This window comes from Rhincodon typus, chromosome 9 (assembly GCF_021869965.1).
Source record: "Rhincodon typus isolate 14 chromosome 9, sRhiTyp1.1, whole genome shotgun sequence".
In the NCBI taxonomy this organism is placed as follows: domain Eukaryota; kingdom Metazoa; phylum Chordata; class Chondrichthyes; order Orectolobiformes; family Rhincodontidae; genus Rhincodon; species Rhincodon typus.
Genome location: NC_063340.1, coordinates 34,588,105 through 34,609,828, shown reverse-complemented (window position 1 = coordinate 34,609,828; position 21,724 = coordinate 34,588,105). Strand labels below are relative to the sequence as shown.

The following is a 21,724-nucleotide window of genomic DNA, read 5'->3' as shown; positions in this document are numbered from 1 at the left end:
GCAATTCAGTTGGTATGGTGGAAACAAAATTGTCTGAGTGACAGCAATTGTTAACAGATGTTTATCAGACTGGGGGATGGTTTCGGCTAGAATTCCCCAGGGTCTGTATTTAAGACCCTTGCTTTTCCTGATATTAATGACTAGGCATTGGTGTGCAGGTCAGTTTCAAAGTTTGCAGATAATTTGGAACTTGAAATATTTTTAAACTGTGAAAAGGATGGATGTAGACAAATTGGTGGAGAGGTAGCAGATGAAGTTCAATGTGGGAATGTGTGAGGTGATACATTTTGGAAGGAAGACTATGAAGAGAACATTTAATGAAACGCACAACTGCAAAGGGTGTGCGGCAGCAGAGGGACCTTGGGCATGTATGTGCACTAAATGTTGCAGGACAGATTGAGAAAGCAGGAAAATTTAAGTATCCTAAACTTTTACAACAGGAGCATAGAATACAAGAGTATGGATATGTTGAACTTGTAAAAACAGTTCAGCCTCAGTTGGAATGTAGTCCAATTCTTGGCACTTTGGGAAGAATGAGAATGAATTGAAGAGTGTGTGGAAGAGTTTACAAAATTGATTCAGGACTGAGAAACTTCAGTAATGAAGGTAGTCCCAACTTCTCCAGTCTCTCTCTCTTGGAGGAGAGAAAGCTATGAGGAGAATTGATTGAAGTATTCAAAGCTTGTAGAGTTTGGAACAGAGTAAACTGGAAGAAAATGCTTGCACTCATGAAAAGATTGGGATTGAGCAGGCACAGATGTCAATTAATAAGTGAAAGAAGCAGAAGCTGTTATGAGGATAAGTTTTGCCATGGAATTGTGTAGTTCGGGTCTGGAATATACTGCTTGAAAGTGGTGGAAGTGGATTCAATTGAGACATTCAGTAGGGAATATGAAAGTTATTTGAAAAGGAACAGCATGCAGAGTTGCAGAAAGAAGATATAAGAATGGCACTAGTAAAATGTTTATTTGGACAGCTGCTTCCATCACAAATGACCAAATGCTGCCTCCTGCACTTTAACAGCAATGTAATTTTGTGGACAAAGGAATTATCCTTGATGAGATGAAAGTAATTGCCCTCAACATCAGGTCACATTTGACTGATTGTGATAAAGAAGCCATGGAGAAACTGAAGTCAATGGGAATGCGGGGAAAGTTGGCTAGTTGGAGTCATGCCAAGCGCAAAGAAAGATGGTTGTGGTTACTGGAGGTCAGACATCAGTCCATAGACATTGCAGAATTTCTTCAGGGTAGTGACCTAGGTCAAATCATCTTTAGCTGTTTTGTCGATGACCTTGCCTCCATCATAAGGTCAGACACAATTATGTTCACTGATAATTGCACAATATTCTGCATCATTTTGTGACTGCCCGGAAACTGATGCTATGACTTTCAGAGCAAAACCTAAGACCACAAGAAATAGGAACAGGAGTAGGCCTTCCAGCACCTCAAACCTGCAGTGCCACTTATTAGGGTCATGGCTGATCCCACATTTCTCATATCCACTTTCCTGTGTTTTCCCTATAATCCTTCATTTCTCCGACTGATTGAGAATCAGTCTATGTCCGCCTTAAGTATGCGCAAGGACACTGCCCCATAGCTTTCTGTGCCATGGGGTTCCAAGGACATTCAACCGTCAAAGATGAAATTCTCAGTCTTGAATTGGCACCCCTTAATTCTGAGACTATGCACTCTGGTCCTAGACACACTCATGAGGGGAAACCATCCTCTCGGCATTTACCCTGTTAAGCCCTTCCAGAAGCCAATATGTTTCAATGAGATCACCTCTCATTCTTAACTTCAGTGAGTAGAGTCCCAACCTAATTAGCTTTTGCTCAAAGACAATCTCTCCATATCAGTAATCATCCTAGTGAACCATCTCTGAACTTCCTCCAATGAAATGATATCTTCCCTTAAAGGAGACCAAAACTGCTTACAGTACTTCTAGATGTGGTCTCAGCAGCACCTTTTGAGTCACAGTAAGACTTGCCTACTCTTTATCCTTGAGCCCCTTTTGAAATAATTCCTGATTACCTGCTGCACCAGTGTACTAGCTTTGTGTTTCATGTACAAGTACACGAGCGGCACGGTGGCTCAGTGGTTAGCACTGCTGCCTCACAGCGCCAGGGACGTTTGGTTCCAGCCTTGGGAGACTGTCTGCATGGATTTCCTCTGGGTGCTCCAAAGATATGCAGGTTAGGTGGATTGGCTATGCAAAATTGCCCATAGTGTCTAGGATGGGTCTGAGTGGGATGCTCTTTGGATGGTCAATGTGGACTCAATGGGCTGAATGGCCTGCTTCCACACTGTAGGGATTCTATGAAATGCCTCCAAGTCCCTTTGTGTTAAATAATATTCTGTTCTTTTGCTTTCCTTTCCAAAATGAACAGCGTCACATTTTCCCACGTTATACTCGGTTTGCTAAATTTTTGCCCTGTCAATCTACCAATATCTCTATGTAAATTTGGCTCATTCTCCACCATCAACAGAGTGTCCACCATCTACGAGATGCACTGCATTAACTCAACTCCTTTAGTGATCTCTGTCATCTTGAATAATGAAGAACACCATGGATGGATAGAGTGGTGGCAATTGGTAGGTGAGAGGGTTAGGTTGCAATGCTATAAGTTGACAAGAGGCTTAGTGAGTACAGCAGTGAGTAAGGTGTGGGGTGACCAGTAAGGCAGTAGGGTGTTGTGATTTGGAGTTGTTCTTTTTGTACTGTTTGATCTGTAAAAATTTGGTGTTGGAAGCATCCTATGATGCCACAGGCCTTGCAACTGCATATGTAACATTCACACTGTGTGCAGTTGCGACAACAACAAATGCAGCCATTGTAAAAATACACACAGAAACTTAACTTCCGGGCTAGAATTGTGTAAAAAAAGAAATATTATTATTTTTTCACCAGGACAGCATCATATGCTCTGCTTAATCCAGACTTGCTCACTTATTCCAATTGACATAGAGGCAGGAAAGAATGAAATGAATGGTGGTAAATAGAGATAGCAAGAACTGCAGATGCTGGAGTCAGAGGCAACACAACATGGAGCTAAAGGAACACAGCAGGCCAGGCAGCGTTAGAGAAGCAGGAAAGTTGACGTTTTGGGTCAGGACCCTTTTTCAGGAATAGTTTTTACTGATTGGTAGTGGTAAAGATCAGTATTAGGTTTTCATGATCTGAGTTGGATATTGAAATACAGAATCAAATTTCAAAATTTATCGGTAATATCAAAGTTAGACTTGTTGCAAACAGCAAGGATAATTCCAAAAGATTGCACCCAGATATAGGCTAACAGAATGTGTTGACAAGTGGCAGATGGCATTTAATAAAATGTGGTGTGAGGTGTTAGACAACCAATATGGAGACGTTGTAAAGTTGTAATGAGCTGGATTTTGTAGGATGTTGTTTTCCCTCCCCCATGCCATTTTACAAGCCTCTTCACTCCCTAATATGTCAGTGGAGGACTATTGCAACTGTGATGAATTCAATATCCATGGACAGAGGGACCAGGGTGTAAAGTGGCTGAACATGTTGAGAAGTTTGTTTGAAGTGCATCAGTTCATGGGCTTTATCAATATAGAACTTGAGAAAAGGAGCAATAAGGCATGCTGAACTGTTTTAAAACCGAGTAGTATATAACTGGAGTATTACATCCAGTCATGCTCACTACAGAAAGAATGTATGTATTCTTGAGAGCATGTGGAAATTTACAGAAGTTTTTTGGACTTTCAATTCCTGTGTCTAAATCACTCATGAATGCTAAGCACAGTGGTCCTAGAACTATACTCACCTGCACATCTGCCAATGTGGTATACTGCATCCGCTGTACCCGGTGTGGCTTCCTCTACATCGGGGAAACCAAGCGGAGACTCGGGGACCGCTTTGCAGAACACCTACGCTCGGTTCGCAACAAACAACTGCACCTCCCAGTCGCGAACCATTTCAACTCCCCCTCCCATTCCTCAGACGACATGTCCATCCTGGGCCTCCTGCAGTGCCACAACGATGCCACCCGAAGGTTGCAGGAACAGCAACTCATATTCCGCTTGGGACCCTGCAGCCCAATGGTATCAATGTGGATTTCACAAGTTTCAAAATCTCCCCTCCCCCCACCGCATCCCAAAACCAGTCCAACTCATCCCGCCCCCTTGACCTGTCCGTCCTCCCTGGACTGACCTATCCCCTTCCTAACTCCCTACCTACACTCACCTTTCCTGGCCCCATCCCCGCCTCTTCGACCTGTTTGTTTCCTCTCCACCTATCCTCTCCTCTATCCCTCTTCTATCCGCCTCCCACTCTCTCCCTATTTATTTCAAAACCCCCTTCCCCTCCCCCTTTTCTGATGAAGGGTCTAGGCCCGAAACGTCAGCTTCTCTGCTCCTATGATGCTGCTTGGCCTGCTGTGTTCATCCAGCCCTGCACCTTGTTGTCTCTATACCCTGTGAAACCTCAGTTACCACCTACCTCCAATCTGAGTCATTAACCCCTACACTTTGCATCCTGTTTGATATTTTGTACTTGTTACCTGACTCCTTGCTATGATGAGTCATGTTGATACAGTTGAAGTCCTTCTGAAAATCTGCATATATAAGTTACAGTATGTTATCCATGTTTGCTCCTGCTGTATCCTCAAAAGATTCAAATATGGGTGATCAAACAAAGTTTTTTCTTTCAAAATATGTGCGGCTTATTCTTTGTATATATCTGATTTCTTCATATCTTAAAACTAAACATAAATCTCTTGATTTTGTAGTGGTTGTAATGAAGTCCATTCATTGACATTTAATTTTTAATACCATGCAACTCTTCCACTGCCCAAAGACAGGCAAAAACTAAGTTTGCAGCCTTCTACTCAGCCATATGTCGATATTTTTTCTTCCCTATGAAGTATTTAGCCTCCCTTTTTATCTATTGATTCAAAATTGGGTATTTTTTTCAGTACCAAGTTTGAATTTGGCATTATTAGTATTTACCTATTACAAATTTGCTAGTTATAATATTGATTTTAAAAACAATAACCAGATTAGATAGGACCTGGAGTGATTCAGTATTTATTTCCAATCTTAATTTTTTTTTAAAAAATCATTTAATTGTTACATGCATTACTACACACCATTGTCAACCAGAGAGATGGAGGCATTAATTCTTAATTAGGTAGTTTTGTATAGTCATCACCAATTAACAAATGGCTTACTGTTGGAGTGTTGATTGCTGAAGTGTACATTGATACAGCAAAATCCTGAGGTTCTTAAAACAACTGAATAGTTCAAGGCTATAGTGGTAAACTACCTTCTATTTCTGGCATATCTTTTCATCCAGTATGTTCATGCTTTATAATTTTGTTCTGGAAAGGTTCATCTGAATGTAACCAACGCACAATACTATGTGTCGAGTACAAGTACAAAATTGATGCAATTTTCAGTTTTTCCAGTGAGTTGACATGATATTTGATTCTTGTATTGACAGCAGTAAGTGACATGCCAATATTGACAAACTAACTCTTTATACCTTGATCTGTCTTTACCTTCCCACCACCCTATTCCCAATAAGCAGAAACCTGTACTGCAGTATGTGCAATCTAAAATGTAAATTGAAAGATTTCCACTTAATAGAAATAGTACCATCTGTAAAATGGCCCTTTTTCTGTGCATAATTACCTCCTTGTGTTCCATGAATGTTCAAAATTTTAAATTAAGAACAGAACACTGATAACTTAATTAAAAACAAAGTGGTGGATAAGTCAGGAGTAGCAATAGTGTTAATATTTCAAGTGCAAGATTATTAGTTTTCAGAACTCCAATATACTAGATAAACTGATATTCTTGGCGTGGTGCTGAGATTCAGCTACAAGTCTAAATGTTTTTTGTCATGTTTCTGTGACTGCTGCTGTAGTTTCTTTAGATTTTCGAATGCAATGGTAGCCCAGGCTGTGCTCCCTTACAGTTACCACTGACCTGCAGTACTTTTGATGAGGTGACAGAGTTGACGCAACATCTATACTTTGAATGCATACGGTAAAAGATCGGTCCAGTTGTTTTACACATTACTAAATACTTTTACTAATAATCACAAAATTTCATTTGTAACATGCAATTACACATGACTCCCCTGACATTCCCAGACAGTTTCATCATACGGACTACCTGTTTCCACTCTTTCCTGCAATCCTACCAAAAAATGTTGACAGTTGTCCCCAATATGTCCCCTTACTCAATGTATTAAAGGAACTTGAAATACTATGCATATATTAAATTTTCATAATACACCATGGAGAAATAAAAGACTGCTTATGTGATTCGCCCCTTACAGACGTCTGTCTGTAATTATATTGAAAAGGGTCTAAAATGAAGTTGAAGCAATTTTTGTTTTTGCATTTTTCAGTTAGTGTTTGAGTTTCAGAATTTCTGAATATTATAAGTTTGAAAATTTGGGCTTTTTTGTTCCAATGTGATTTTGAAAATAATCAAATAGTGATTTTTTTTTCAAAAACAAGACAAAAGTTTTAAGCAGTGCTCAATTTACAGTTTCCAACATGACTGGCACTTTATATGATCTTAGTGATATTCGGAATCACTTCTTTTCAAATTAATAGTGCTTAATCAGAAAGTGAAATATAGAATATGTAGAATAGAATATCCTTTATTGTCATGTGTACTTCATTGTAGAAGTACAGTGAAAAGCTTTTACAATGTCTGCCTCTTAGGGCCCCACTTGGATACAACTACCTAGGTACAAATCTTGGATACAAAAGAAGAATTAAAAAGTAGTTGCATTACTTTAGAGTTTAAAAAATAAGTTAGAAATAAGACATCGTTAATAAGCATTATATTGTAGCAGCTCAGCGCAGGGATTCTGCACATGGTCTGACCTTCTACTCCAGACCCCAGTCCAACAGCTGTCCCTGCTCTGCTCCAAGCCTCCAGTCTGCTCTGTAACAGTACTCAGCTGCTCCAAGATAAGTTCCAGGACTGTCTCCCCACACGCTGCTCCGGTGCTCACTCCCCCATGTGCTGCTCTGGGACTCACTGCTCCAAGATTCACCTCCAGGGCTAAGGGGAGGGGAAAAAGAAAAAAGACAGGCAGAGGAGCGCCGGCAGGAGCATCTTACTTTGCCACCATCTTGCTGCAAAATATCTTATCAGACTATAACATTTATTTAATGGTAACTCCGAAATACTTTGGCCAAACGTGATAATGGGTTTATGACAGATGTGAGCAGGTAGAGCATAGGAGGGTGGTGGCAATATGACTTCGCATTTAGGAAGGACTCAAGGGAAAAATTCTTCTTTGTGCATATAATAGACGCTATTTTTCAGTGAAACTGTTACCTTGTTACAAGAATTAATTGACAACGTGTAGTAACAAGTATGGGGTAAACAGTCCCAATTCATCCAATCTTGCCCCAGTGAAAGCTATCTATTCAGTCATTGTGTCTGGACAGATATGCAACCGTGTACAATGTTAAAACCAGCCAATACAGGTTATTCTTCATGGCTGTCAAATAGAGCCAAATGAAACACCGTTCATGTGGAATTTAAATGAGTTCACACAAGTTTATTAATGCAATCTAAGTGCTAGTGGTTTTTCTCCCCCATATATGACCATCAGACTATGTTGACTGTATACTCGAAAGTTGAAGTAAAAAGACCATGAAACATTTGGTCCTTTTAAAATTGAAAGTTTAAAACTTTTTTGATTTTACTCCCTTGCTGCCAAGAACAATCTGCATTTATGTAAATCTTTAATATGGTATAACATCCCAAGATGCTTTTAGAAAAGCATAATCAGACAGAAATAGACATCTAATCAAAGGAAACCTCAAGACAGATGATGAAAAATTTGGCTGAAGAACTGCATTTGATGGAGATATTTAACAACAGAAGGAAGTGTATATTGAGAAATTCCTGAGCTTAGACCCCACCAGCTGTCATTGACCTTTTGTATGATGCAAACTTGATGATCTATTCAAATGCCTCCAAAGAAGTGATGTTTCACTTCTAACCAATCTAACCAATACTGGAATGAAGTTACCAACAGGAAACACTTCTTGTGCACACTGGTTCTATTTTCAACAAAATGAAGACAAAGAACTGAATTAGTAATGAAAATTTGTTGCGGAAGAATTTTTCAAAATGTTTAAATTTTACAGTAAAGGCCTTGAATTTGTTTAGATTGGGGAATACTAGATTCTTGCCCCAAAATCTAAGTATGTACTGTATTTTATTACATACCAGATCTGCCTCATCGTCAGCGTCCTTCCATCTGTGGAAGATGATGGACATGCAGCTAAGCAAATCCACTGAATATGCTAGCTTTATATGGAGCATTTTTGCTACAGTCTGAAAAGATAAACTTACGAGTGGATTCTGCCATAAGTACTGCATGTGAAATGGTTATCAGCTGTCGTGGATTGTTGATTTGGAAACCCTGTGTCTGTTTCCAGGCTGTTAGTAGCCATTGTAGTTCATCATGTTGCCGCATACCAGCCCATATGTAATGGCGCCATGTTCCTCTGTCAGCTAGTTGCCTTCTAGGTTTGAAAATCTATGTTTTGGGACTCTTGTAACATGCAGGCAGTCTTGAAGAGGAGTCCTGGGCATCTTGTAGGTTATTGTGGTCTGGATACTGTACCATACAGAAACCGTCCTCCATCCTGCAGACCAGCTTGGAGAGAACTGTGACATTTGTGGCTTTTGACTTTGTGAGGTGTCCAGAAGTCACTTTTTAAAAAAAAAAAATCAGAAAGGAAACTTAATAGATTTCATTTCTTCTTTAAAAAGTTGGCCACGTTTCACAAAAAACAAGGCTGAGAACACCGGCCTCAAACCTGCATTTTGAACATGAGTTACCTTGATGTTGTTCCATGCACGCTTTTGTGAGTTGGCTGAAAGTGATTGCTGCTTTCTCAATGTATTAAGTTCTTAATCAAAAGACAAAATCCAAGCAAACAGATTTTGCTAACCACTTCCGGTGGGGTGTTATTCAATGTGATGTGGGGTGGGGGAAGATGAGTTTTGTCACATGACCATGGTTTATGATGCTTAAAGTCAGGGGGAATTAGTCACAGGCAGAGGAGAGATTGCCATCCTTTATACATGCAACTGTATTTTCAATCTGAATGCTACTCCCTTAGAAAGCAGGGAGAAGTGCTAGAAGAATTTGAAAGATGCTTAAATGTTTTGTGGAAGTCCAGCACAACTTAATACAGCACAACTTAAAGGATGGAACACACCCTCGAGCTAGATGATTCTGTAGGTGACAATATGACCATTTTGTTCATTGTTAACAACTGCTGTTACTACTTACTCCAGTTTAAATTGGGTTATCTACTTGTTATTCTTCCTTGAAGGCATTGTGATTGATCATTTGATACACATTTAGTCTTGATCATTACCTGAGAGATTACCACTAAAATTCATGCAGGGAAAATCTAAAGATTCTATTGTGTTTTTGAATTACTGTACTGTGGTAATTACTAAATAATTACCAATCACAATGCATCTTGATCACTGAAAATCTAGGGTCAATTTTTAGTCAAGTCATTGGTGTCAACTTTTACACTGTCAGCATTTAGACAACTATGTATGTTACATATTGTGTTAATTTATTATACTTGAGTCTATTTGCTGAAATTTCTTATGCTAGTTGAGTCCAATCACAGTGCACAGTTAGTACATTACCTCTACAAAATTTAACACCAATGGTTTTTTTCTAAATATTCTAACTTGGAACCTAGGAGGAGTACAAGCTTGTAGGTAATGTCAAGTTCATATTGTCAAAGTTAACATCGTTATTTACGCTGCAAATTAGACCCCTGAAGATCGGTATACAATGGTTAATACAATCGCTGTGGAACAGGATTTCCAAAACTTAGGTACACACTCCACTAGTTAAAATTAAAGCCTTTCATTTTTGTTCTCGATGCCTCTCCGATGATTTGTTTTGTTACAAAGCCGTAGAAAAAGGCTCTTCAGCCCATTGGTGTCTGTGGTAACCAACAAAAACCAAATTATACTTATCCTATTTACCTGCACTTGGTCTGTAGCCTATTATGCCCTAGCATTTTAAGTGCTCATCCAGAAGCTTCTAAAATGTTGTGATAGTGCCTGCCTGTACCTGCCCCTGAGCAGCACGTTCTATTTTTCTACCAGCCTCTGTGGAAAACATTGTTTGAGATCTCCTGTAAACCACTTGCTCCTCACCTTAATTTATGCCCTCTGGTCTTAGATATGTCTGCCATGAGGAAAAGATTCTCACCATCCACCCTATCTATGCCTCTTGTAGTTCTGTATATCTCAATCAGTTCCCCTGCTCAGCCTTCTTAGCTCCAGTGAAAACAAACCCAGCCCATCCAGCCTCTCCTCATAACTGAAACTTTCTATCCCAGAAAACTTTCTATCCCTGGTAAACCAAAAGCAGAAATTGCTGGAGAATCTTGGCAGGTCTGGCAGTGTCTGTGAAGTGAAAGCAGAATGAGCATTTTGGATCCAGTGACCCTTCAGAATTGATTATAGCTAGGAAGGGATATATATGCTGAAGATTGGGAGGAGGGGTGGGGGTTGGGGAGCTGGTGGGGATGAGATATGGGTGAGGGGAAGGAGTAAAGGAGAGGTGGATAGGAGCCCAGAGAGAGAGAGCGAATAGCAGTTGGGCAAATTAAAGGGACAGATAGTGGTGAGCCAAGCAGAAAGAAAAGCTGCTAATGGGGACTATTGTTGGGTGAAAATGGGTAATAAAGCAGCCTGTGTGATGACACGGCCTGGGGTGTGGTAGTGAGTAAAGGACATGGAAGACGGTGCTCAGGACCTAAAGTTGTAAACTCAGTGAGTCTTAAAGACTGTATGATTCCCAAGTAAAAAATGAGATGCTGTTCTTCCAGCTTGCACTGAGCCTCACTGGAACACTGCAGCAGCTTATTAGGCCTGCCAAAATACAACACTTCACACTTATCGGTTTTAAATTCCATCTGCGCAAACTTAGCCTTCTACTTTATCATCCAAGCCATCAATGTACGTAAATAGCAAGGGTCCCCGCACTGATCCCCATGGTACACAGCTGGTCACAGGCTTCCAATCACAAAAACAACCCTCCACCACCACCCTAGCCTCCTGTTTGTAAGCCAATTTTCGATTCATTTTGCCAACTTGCATTGGATCCCATAGACTTCTACCTCCTGGCCCAGACTTCTGTGGGACCTTGTCAAAGGCCTTACTGAGGTCCATGTAAACCACATTAACTGCTCTACCTTCATCAAAATATATGTTCACCCTTTCAAAAAACTTGACTAACTAGTCCGAAAGGATCTCCCTCCAACAAATCTGTGCTGACCATCCCTGATTAATCCTGTCCCTCAGGATTTTGCCAATAATTTCCCTACCACCGACTAACTGGTCTGTAATTACTTGGCTTATCCCTGCTGCCCTCCTTGAACAAAGGAACCACATTGACTATCTGGCAGTAATCTGGCACTTCACCCGTGGCCAGTGAAGTATTAAATATATCCAAGGTGCTTGCCTCCAATTGCAGCCTGGGATACATCCCATCGGGTCTTGGAGTTTTATGCACCTTTAGTGACCGTCAAAACATCTAATACCTGCTCCTTATTAATCTTAATGATCTTGTGAGCTGGGTTACAACTTCTATTCAGAATCTTCCTTCATGGGTTTCATTGTTGGCTTTAATAAGAAGAAACTTAAATGAAATTACTCAAATCCTTTTAATGGTTATCTTCCACTTTGACATTAGCAAACTGAGTAGACTGTTCCAATTGATCAGCGGTTCTTGAACAAAATGCTTTGTAGTTTTACGTTGTGGCAGACCTATCTCTGTGCCAATGAGTTTCCCAAAGCTGACACTGAGAAACCATTCACATGTGAAATATGATTACCAGAACTAACACACTTTCTGGGGGCCTTCCTGTTTGTCTGTGGTTTGTATCCAGTTGCAAGAGTTCCACACTAGTGTAATAAATACATCATGTAAAATTGACACAATGTATGAAGTATTCAATATAAATTTTGAATTGTGTATCAGAGGACTAATTCACTGATCAGGTCTTTCAGGTTATGGCTATTGATAAATGAAAATCAAAAGACGTTTCCTTTGAAGCATTCACCAGTGATTAAGAGGCTAAATTCCAGTTTCAGATGGCCTATGATGTTGCAGATACTATGTCTCAACCATAACCTTCAAACTTGGAATGAAAGGTTTCCGTATGATGTTCAAATCAATCTTTGAGTGGTAAGATCATAACCCTTTCAGTCTCTTAAACACCTTTTGCTCCATGTGTCCCCCCCTTCATGTCCCAATATAGGAGCTTGCTGCAGCCACATTAGTAACACTTCTGGTTTTCAACTGGCAACAAGAAAAATGGTTTTCGAGACAACAAGGTGCAGAGCTGGATGAACACAGCAGGCCAAGCAGTATCATAGGAGCAGAAAGGCTGACGTTTCGGGCCTAGACCCTTCATCACCAACGTCAGCCTTTCTGTTCCTATGATGCTGCTTGGCCTGCTGTGTTCATCCAGCTCTGTTGTCTCAGATTCTGCAGCATCTGCAGTTCCTACTATCTGTGATTCAAAATGGTTTTCGTGTCTGGTTTTAGGTAGTTAAAACCTTTATAAAACTTATGGGAATAACTAATAATGTTATAAAGCTGAGATCAACGCACCCCCCATAACTAAAGCCAAAACACCCAGACAGGCTCGCCTCGCTCTATAATCTGTTAAAAGAAGTGTGAAATGTGGTAATAATCTGCCTCTCACCTGTTTTAAAGAAATAGTTCAATGAAATGAACTCCTTTCACTTCCTCTACAATCAACAAGTAACAATTTATTTATCCAACTGTAACAATGAACAAATTAACCAAACCATTAACAAATAAGACAATTCCCCCTTAACTCCTAACTATTCCTGAATAAGACAAAATTCTAATGGTATGCTGTTCTCGTAAATGCACATCCCACTTATAAAAGCCAAATAATAAAAAAAAAAATTAAAACTTAGTCTCTTGAAATTACAGCTAGGATATGTCGTCTGGAATGTTTTGTGCCTTCTCTGCTGATCGCCAGTCAGGAACACCTTTTTCCGTTGAATCCTTGTGCTAGGAATATTAGCTAAGAGTGCTGCTGTACCTTTTAGTTAGGTGATGGTTACTCTGAGCTCAGAATTCTGAGAGCCACTGATTTTTCTCTTCAGAGCTGATGGTTGTTAACTCTATCAGATGGCAGTTGCTCTCACATTGATTTTCAAATGTCCTTTTATACCCTTGCTGATGTATCAGTTTATTACAGTAGAGTTGGCCCTATGTTGTCAAAACCATCAGGTTTAAATTTAGTTGGTTTTTAATTTCTAAGTGCCTGATTCAAATTAATTGGCTGATATTCAAACTGGTTGCCTTGCTAACAAAACAAAACTACTGCCTGTATTGTTAACCATATAGCCTTTGATACAAATGTTTCAATTTCATGAGCTCTCTGTGCAACTGCGACCCACAAGCTGCCCACAGACCTTTTTTTTGAAACTCTAGGCACAGAAAAAAAAGCACATCTTTTAAAGGGACCATGCATTCTTTTTCTCTCCACGCGCCGCACCCCCCCAACTCCCATCATTTTACAAACACCAAATTCTAATGTCCTGCTTTCCAATCCACACATTCTCTACCCAACTTTGCCACAATAAAAATCATGGGAATAATTTATAAAAGTTATTCCCACCTCCAAAGCGAAAGTTGGGAATCCAGGGGAAAGTGCGCACACAATTTTGAAAAATGTATATAAAATCTTGAAAGACTAAAATAAAAGTAAGAAGGCTCCACATGACAAGTTGAGACTAACAATAATGATCTTTCATGTCAAATTGTTGACATCTATTTTTATTCAGTGCAAATGCAATAAAAGAACTACTGTTTGAGAAACATTTTTCTTGGCGTTTGAAATGCACAACATGAGTTGATATTTTCAAAGTTATTACACCATTAGAGACGCTTTTCTTTTGGGTCTGTCAGCAATCTCAATTAGCGTACTGTTGGCAGCATTTTCTCATAACATATGTTGGATTATTTGGCAAGCATCATGTATTTCAGTATTTTTGGATACTTAAGAATTGAGTTGGCTTTCTTCATAGCTCTTTGTTGTTCTCAAATGTACACTTTGTCTATTTGTGTTTCACTAATGCTTTTTAGGCAAGATAACTGCCATTATTACCCGGTCTAGCCAACACGTGATTCCAGATTCACAGTAATGGTTGACTCTTAACTAACTGTCTTCTTGGCAATTAAGGATGGGCAATAAACGAATAAAAATAAGCATGACGTGCACTTTTTCATCATTACGGAATTAGTTATTTTTAAGTGCAGCACTTAATCACCTTCAACCAAAGCAAGTTAGACTGTCCCTTGGCTTGTCAAAGTAGTTAGTAAAACCTCTTAACCTGATACGTGCGAGTGATGCTACAAGAGCCTAGTTCCTCATTTGCTAAAGGTCTGTATTGTTATGCTTAAACTTTCTTTAAATTTCTATAAATGAAAGAACTAAAACTTGCATTTGATTCTTAACCATGCCCTTCCTGTTGACTCCACTCTATATTCCTCCTCCTGATGACCAGATGGATTTTGCCTCTTGTACAGAAGGCTATATTCTATTGCCAAGAGAAGGGTCCCGATCCAAAACGTCAACTTACCTGCTCCTCTGATGCTGCCTGGCCTGCTGTTCTTCCAGCTCCATACTGTACTATCTACAATGGCATGGTCATTTTAAGGTTGTGCTGCCACAGATGTCTGATTTAAGTAATGCAGTTGACGATTTGAGTAGACCATTGATATTTTTGGAAATATTTTGATACATTTTCAATTTACCTCTTTAAAAACTCAATCCCCTATCTCTGTTAGAATCATAGAATCCCTACAGTGTAGAAGCAGGTCATTCTGCCCATTGAGTCCATACTGACTCTGTTAACAGCATTCCACCAAGGACCCCCACCCCAAAAAAAAGCTATCCTGGAAGTCCTGCATTTCCCATCTCTAATCCACCTGGCCAGTACATCCCTGATCATGATGAACAAACTACAATGGCCACTACACCTAGCCTGCACTCTTTGGACTGTGGGAGGAAACCAGAGCGCCTAGAGGAAACCTACGCAAACACAGGGAGAATGTGCAAACTCCACACAGACAGTTACCTGACTGTAGAATCGAGCCTGGGTTGCTGGCTCTGTGAGCATTTATTGCCTATCCTGATGTTGTATGGCAATATGGTTTAGCTAGTAGCCCTCCTGTATGTTGCTTAAGTGGCTATCAAGATCACTCAATAGCAATTATGAGCATTTCTGTGACTCATGTCTAGAAACATTGTGATGAATTGGAATGCAGCCTGATCTTGTTTATTTCTGGCCATTGCTGCTTCATTTATTTGTTCTATTTGCAAATTGGATGCATCATTTTTGACAATACAAAATGGCTGTACATTAACATATTTCATTGGCTGTAAAATGCATCCTGAGGTTCCAAGGGCACTGTGCAAATAAAGTTTGTTCTTTTTTGGCTGAAGTTGAGTTTTGTTAATAAAATAAAAATCATGCAGCATGTTTTTCTTTGATCTCTTGGGCGGAACTTGGTGTATGCTATATTCTTCAAAGTTACTAAGTAACAGCAATAATCTTTGTGGCCTCCAACATAATGGTCATCCCTAAAGTCTATCACTGGAGCATTCAAAAACAAAATTTGACACTGAACCACATAAAGAAATAAGGTCAGTTGACCAATGACCTTAAAGAAGTGAATTTTGAGGAGCTCCGTAAAGAGTGAGGTGAAGAGGTGTAAGAAGGGAATTCTAATGGATCTAAGGGAACTGACTGTGTGGCCACTAATGGTGGAGTGATTAAACTCTCACTGTGCTAAGACTATAATTAGGGGAGTGCACATGTATCAGAGGATTCTTCGCTTGGAGGAGATTATAGAAGAGGGAGGAGCAAGATCTTTGAAGGATGCAAGGCAAGGATGAGATATTTAAATTCAAGATGTTGTTTGACCAGGAGGCCAGTGAGCAATTTAGCAGCATTGAAGATGTTGATGTGGCTGGTGATGATAGAGCTAGGAATAATAGTACACATCCAATTCCGTTCGAATTCAGTGTATACAGGTACATACAAATGTTTTAATTATAACACAAATACGATTTTTTTAAAAAATCTCATTTGCCAACAGCTAAACTTAGGACTCCCTGTTTTAATTTGCATTTGTGTTGTTGAATCTATGCTAGATGTTGTACAATGCGTCATCTTAGTTTTTTCCATATGAAGATGGATATTCTATTAATGAGTCTTTTCTGCAGCTTCTCTAATGAATATTGCGGCAGATTTTTCACTGGCCAGATAGTTGTTATTCCAGTTTAGATTGGAATTTACACATGGGAGCCCCATGGAATCCCACTTGTAGCACACTCTGGAGAATTGTCTGGGAAGTTTAATTTTCTACTGGGCAATTCCTGTATGCCTCGAACCCTCTGAAAGTCTTTGTAAAAATTGGAGACTTCAGATGGTTCAGATAAAATTAGGTAAAATAGTTATTCAGAAAATGTCAAACTAGTAAGTGCATAATCTAACTCCTGAGTAACTATTAAGCAAACTCCCTTGTTGCCTCACTTACAATTCCAAGATGATGACACCACACCTCCAGGCCCCCTGCTACAAATATTGAGCAATAGACCAAACAGATCTAAGGTAAAAAGCTATGTACAACAGACTAATGAGGATGAGGTTTGTTGGTGAGCCAGGATATTATTTAGTTTGTTGAGACGTGTATGCATGGGGAAACATTGGGTGATTGACAGCTTTTTTTCTTGGATCTATTTTGTCAATTGCTCATGTTAACTTATACAAGAGACAAAGGTATCAAGTGCATATAGTTTCTGCTATTGATTCCTTAAAGGTCTGGTAGGTTGCTACTTTTATCAGGTGTATTAACAGCAGATTTGTAAAGAACATACCCCACTTAGAGATCCAATGAACCTCATAATGTTGTGTATATTGGGTGAATGGATATAGAAGTGTGATGCAATGTACAAGTGCTATTGGTGGGTAGAGGGGAATGTGTTGGTATGGAGGGAGTGCTGAGGCGATGGAAGCATGGATGGGCATGTAGTATGGGATAGAATTGGTAAGGACTATCGGGTCTTGCATTGAATTAAGCCATCTTTAGACTCAGTCCAAGTGGCTATCTTCTACTGTTTCCAGGAAAAGTGGGCCTGACTCAATCACTCACCCATCTCCTCTCCCAGTTGAAAACCCCACTTTCTCAGATTCCTCTTCTGAGGCAGCTATGCTAACTTGGAAAATTTCCCAACTTCCATTGCCAATCTCTAACAGGTAAATCCAGTCCAATGTCTCCACAAAACATACATTTTACCTTTTCTATTCCTAGTGCTTTAGTTGTATACCAAAAAAAATGGCTGCAGTCACCATCTTATCACTCAGGTGTATCTTTTAGGTATCCTTTATATAATTAAAATATCATCAATGAGCATTGGAACTAAAACTAATGCTCAACTGGAGGCATGTAGATAACATGAAGTAGTAGGAAATTGAATGACATGTTGTTTTTGATTCCTAATCATATGTCAAGTTGTATGTTAAATCATCTTTGACCCTGGAACATCTGGCTGAACCACAATTGAAAGCTTTGTCTTGCTACATGCCACATATTGACAATGAAGTAGTCTTTAGTATTTTCAGGTCTAAACTATACATTTAAATGCAACTTCCTTGTTTACACGAGCCAGTTATAGAATTTAGTGCCTGATACAGTCGTCATCATACAGCATGAAAATAGACCCTTTGGTCCAACTCATCTGACCTGACCAGACATCCCAATCTGACCAAGTCCCATTTGCCAGCATTTGGCCTATAACCCCTTGAACTTTCCTTATCCATATACCCATTCAGATGCCTTTTAAGTTGGTAATTGTACTATTTCTCTACCAAATCCTCTGACAGCTTGTTCCATAAAGCACCACCCCTTGTGTTAAAAAGCTACCCGTTAGGTCCTTTTTTAAATCTTGCCTGTCTCACCTTAAACCCATGCACTCTAGTTTTGGACTCCCACTCACGGGGGAAAGAAACCTTGGCTATTCAGTATAAACCTCTACAAGATCACCCATTCAGCTTCTGACACTCCAGAGGTAAATAGCTGCAGCCTATTCATGCTCTCTCGAGCTCAAGCCTTTCAGTCCCGACAATGTCCTTGTAAATCTTTTCTGCACCCTCTATATTTTAAGAACGTCCTTATAGAAGAGCGACCGGAATTGTACGCTGTATTCATTCTAAAAGTGTCCTCACCAATGTTCCATGCAGCCGCAATATGACATCTGAACTACTATACTTAATGTTCTGATCAATGAAGGCAAGTGTGCCAAATGTTGCCTTCGCACCCTGTCCCACTGCGACTCCATTTTTAAGGAACAATGCACCTGCACATCTAGGTCTCTTTGTTTGGCGCCGTTCCCCAGGGTCTTAACATTAGCTGTGTAAGTCTTGTTCTTGTTTGCCTTATCAAAAGGCAACACCTACCATTTATCTAGATTAAACTCCATCTGCCACTCCTCAGCCCATTTGGCCCATCTGATGAAGGTCCAGTTGTACTCTGAAGTAAGCTTCTTTCACTGTTGGCTACACTATCTATTTTGATACCATCTGCAAACAGCGGACCTAGCACTGATCCTTGTGGCACACCATTGTCGCAGGCCTTCTGTTGAAAAAGCAACCCTCCGCCACCACCCTCTGTCTCCTACCTTCTAGGCAATTTTGTATCCAATTGACTAGCTCCATGTCCCCACCACCCCCCACCCCCAACTCCTGATCCCATGTGATCTCCCGTTACTAACCAGTCTACAAGTGGAATCTTGTCAACTGCTTTGCTGAAGTCTATATAGACAACATTTACCACTCTGCTTTCATCAATCTTCTTTGTCACCTCTTCAAAAAAAAACTCACTCAAATTAGTGAGACATGGTTTCCCATGCACAAAGCCATGTTGACTATATCTAATCAGCCCTTGGCTTTCCAAATGCATGTAAATCCTGTCCTTCAGAATCCCCTCCAATAACTTACCCATGACTGACATAAGGCTCACCAGTCTGTAGTTCCCTGGATTTTCCTTACAGCTTTTCTTAAATAATTGCACCATGTTATCCAACTTCCGGTTGACTCCTCTTCTGGCACCTCATTGTTAGATGTTGATGAAGGTACCTCAGCAAGGGGCCAAGCAGTCTCTTCCTTCACTTCCCACAAAGTTGTAGGAAACACTTCTTCTGTAATATGAACTATTTTTCAAGACATCACTATCTATTTCCCTATGTTCTATAGCTTCCATGTTCTCCACAGCATATACTGATGTGAAATATTTGTTTAGTATCTCACCCATCTGTGATTCCACGCATAGATGCCCATGTTGATATTTAAAGGCTCCTATTCTCTTCCTAGTTATTCTTTTTTGCTTTTAATGTATTTACAGAATCTTTTTGGATTGTCCTAACTCTATTTGCCAAAGCTATCTCATGTCCCCTTTGGCCCTCCTGATTTCCCTCTTAAGTATATTCCTACTGCCCTTGTACTCTTCTAGGTAGTTAATTGATCCCTGCCATCTCTACCTGACACATGCCTCCTATTTCTTACCAGAGCCTCAATTTCTCTAGTGATCCAGCATTCCCTACACCTACCAGCCTTGCCCTTCACACTAGCAAGAACACACGATCTCTGAACTCTTGTTATCTCATTTTTAAAGGTTCTCTCTTCCCAACCATCATTTTTGATCTGTGAATAGCCTCTACCAATCAACTTTTGAAAATTCCTGTCTAATACCATCAAAATTGGCCTTACTCCAATTTAGAGCTTGAACTCTTTGATCAGTTCTGTCCTTTTCCATGACTATTTTAAAACTAATAGAATTATGATCACTTGTCCCAGAGTGTTCTCTTACTGTTGCCTCAATCACTTGCCCTGTTTTACTTCTCAATAGAAAGTCAAGAATTGCTCCTTTTCTGGTAGGTATCCATTGTAAGAATTCAACACAAACAATTTAGCTATCAAATGTTCAGAATTTTCTATTTTTGGTATTATTCAAAGTGTCTTTTTCTTAGCGAAACTGGGAAAACAGTTGAATGCAAACTTAAAAATGACATGTTTAATATTTAATTCTTGAAGACCTGTGTAATGGTACAGTTAGTACCACTACAGATTTTGAAAGGTTTGGATAATTTATGGATGGTAATAGATATGTGGAGCTGATCATAAGACAGTAATTTATTAACTAAAGTCTTTATTAACTTGAGAATAAGCCATCAGCATTTTATAATTGAAATTTCAAATCCTACGTTAGATGAAAAGCTTGAGTGAGTAAATCATTTCAGTGCTCGATTTTTGCAGCTTTAACCTAGAATTTAATTTGAATTTTTATTAAGGGCTATATTTTGCCCGAGGGAGGTCGCTATGCTTAAGTTACAACTCTTCTTCTCTTCTTTCCCACCACCACCACTGCCTCCCTCCCCCCACCCCACCCAGTTCACTGGGGGCAATGCCAGTGTAATTCACTGGGATAATCTGCAATTGTTTACACTGACGTTCTAAACTTGGTCTGCACTTATAAGTTGAAAAATTGTAGCTACGGTAATTCTGCAAGTGAAGTACATTTACCTGAGCACTTTATTTGCACAACATGAGTAATTTGCAATAAATCAGATTTTTCAATTTACTTCGACAATATTAAATGTTCAGCATGTTTTTCTGAATCTTGGCTGAAGGTAATAGCATTGTCACTTATTGAAAATGGGACGAAAATTAATTTCTGGTTAACTGACATTAACTTTATTTCAGCATGAGCAAGAAGGATCTTTGAACATCCACTTTCCAGCACCAGAGGGTGCAATCTGGGACAGCTCTCCAGAGTCTAGTGTTCGTGTCTGCTTCCCTGACAACCAAGCAGTGAGCATGGCTATTAAATCAGACCATACGGTGGGAGATATACTGCTCATGGCATGCAAGGTATTTTTATTAAATTGAGAGAAAATAATTTTAAGAAAAAGCTAGGATTATAAAATCTGGTTTTTAAAACCATGGCTGGATAGGTAAGTGTATCATGCTGGGTCAAGTGGAGATGGGATAGTGTAGTCAGGTCTGGCTGGATCGCGGGTGCTTAGTTATAAAGTTATAGAGCTGTACAGCATGGAAACAGACGCTTCGGCCCAACTTGTCCATGCTGACTAGATATCCTCAATTAATCAAGTTCCATTTGTCAGCATTTGGCCCGTATCCCTCTAAATTCTTCCTTTCATATGCTCATCCAGATGCCTTTTAAATGTTGTAATTGTGCCAACGTCCACCATTTCCTCTGGCAGCTTGTTCCATACACACACCACCTTCTGTTTGTGGGGTGGAAATGTTGCCCATTATATCACTCTTTTTAAATCTTTTCCCTCTCACCTTTAAACCTATGCCTGCTACTTTTGGAGTCCCCTACCCTGGGGAAAAGTCCTTGATTATCCACCCTATCCATGCCTCTCATGATTTTATAATATAAGGTCACCCCTCAGCATCTGACACTCCACGGAAAATAGCCCAGCCTATTCAGCCTCCCCATAGCTCAAAGCCTCCAACCCTGGTAACATCCTTGTGAATCTTTTCTGAACTCTTTCAAACTGCAGATGCTGGAGAATCTGAGATAACAAGGTGTAGAG

At 39.8% G+C, this 21,724-nt stretch overlaps 1 protein-coding gene across 1 annotated transcript in view; it reads left to right on the top strand.

Annotated features, from left to right (window-relative positions):
* Nucleotides 1-21,724, top strand: part of tiam2a (TIAM Rac1 associated GEF 2a) — a 358,836-nt gene that overhangs the window by 180,211 nt on the left and 156,901 nt on the right. The window contains exon 8 of the mRNA XM_048601453.1: nucleotides 20,865-21,032. Coding sequence (XP_048457410.1) covers nucleotides 20,865-21,032 — 168 coding nt within the window. The remainder of the gene's footprint in view (nucleotides 1-20,864; nucleotides 21,033-21,724) is intronic.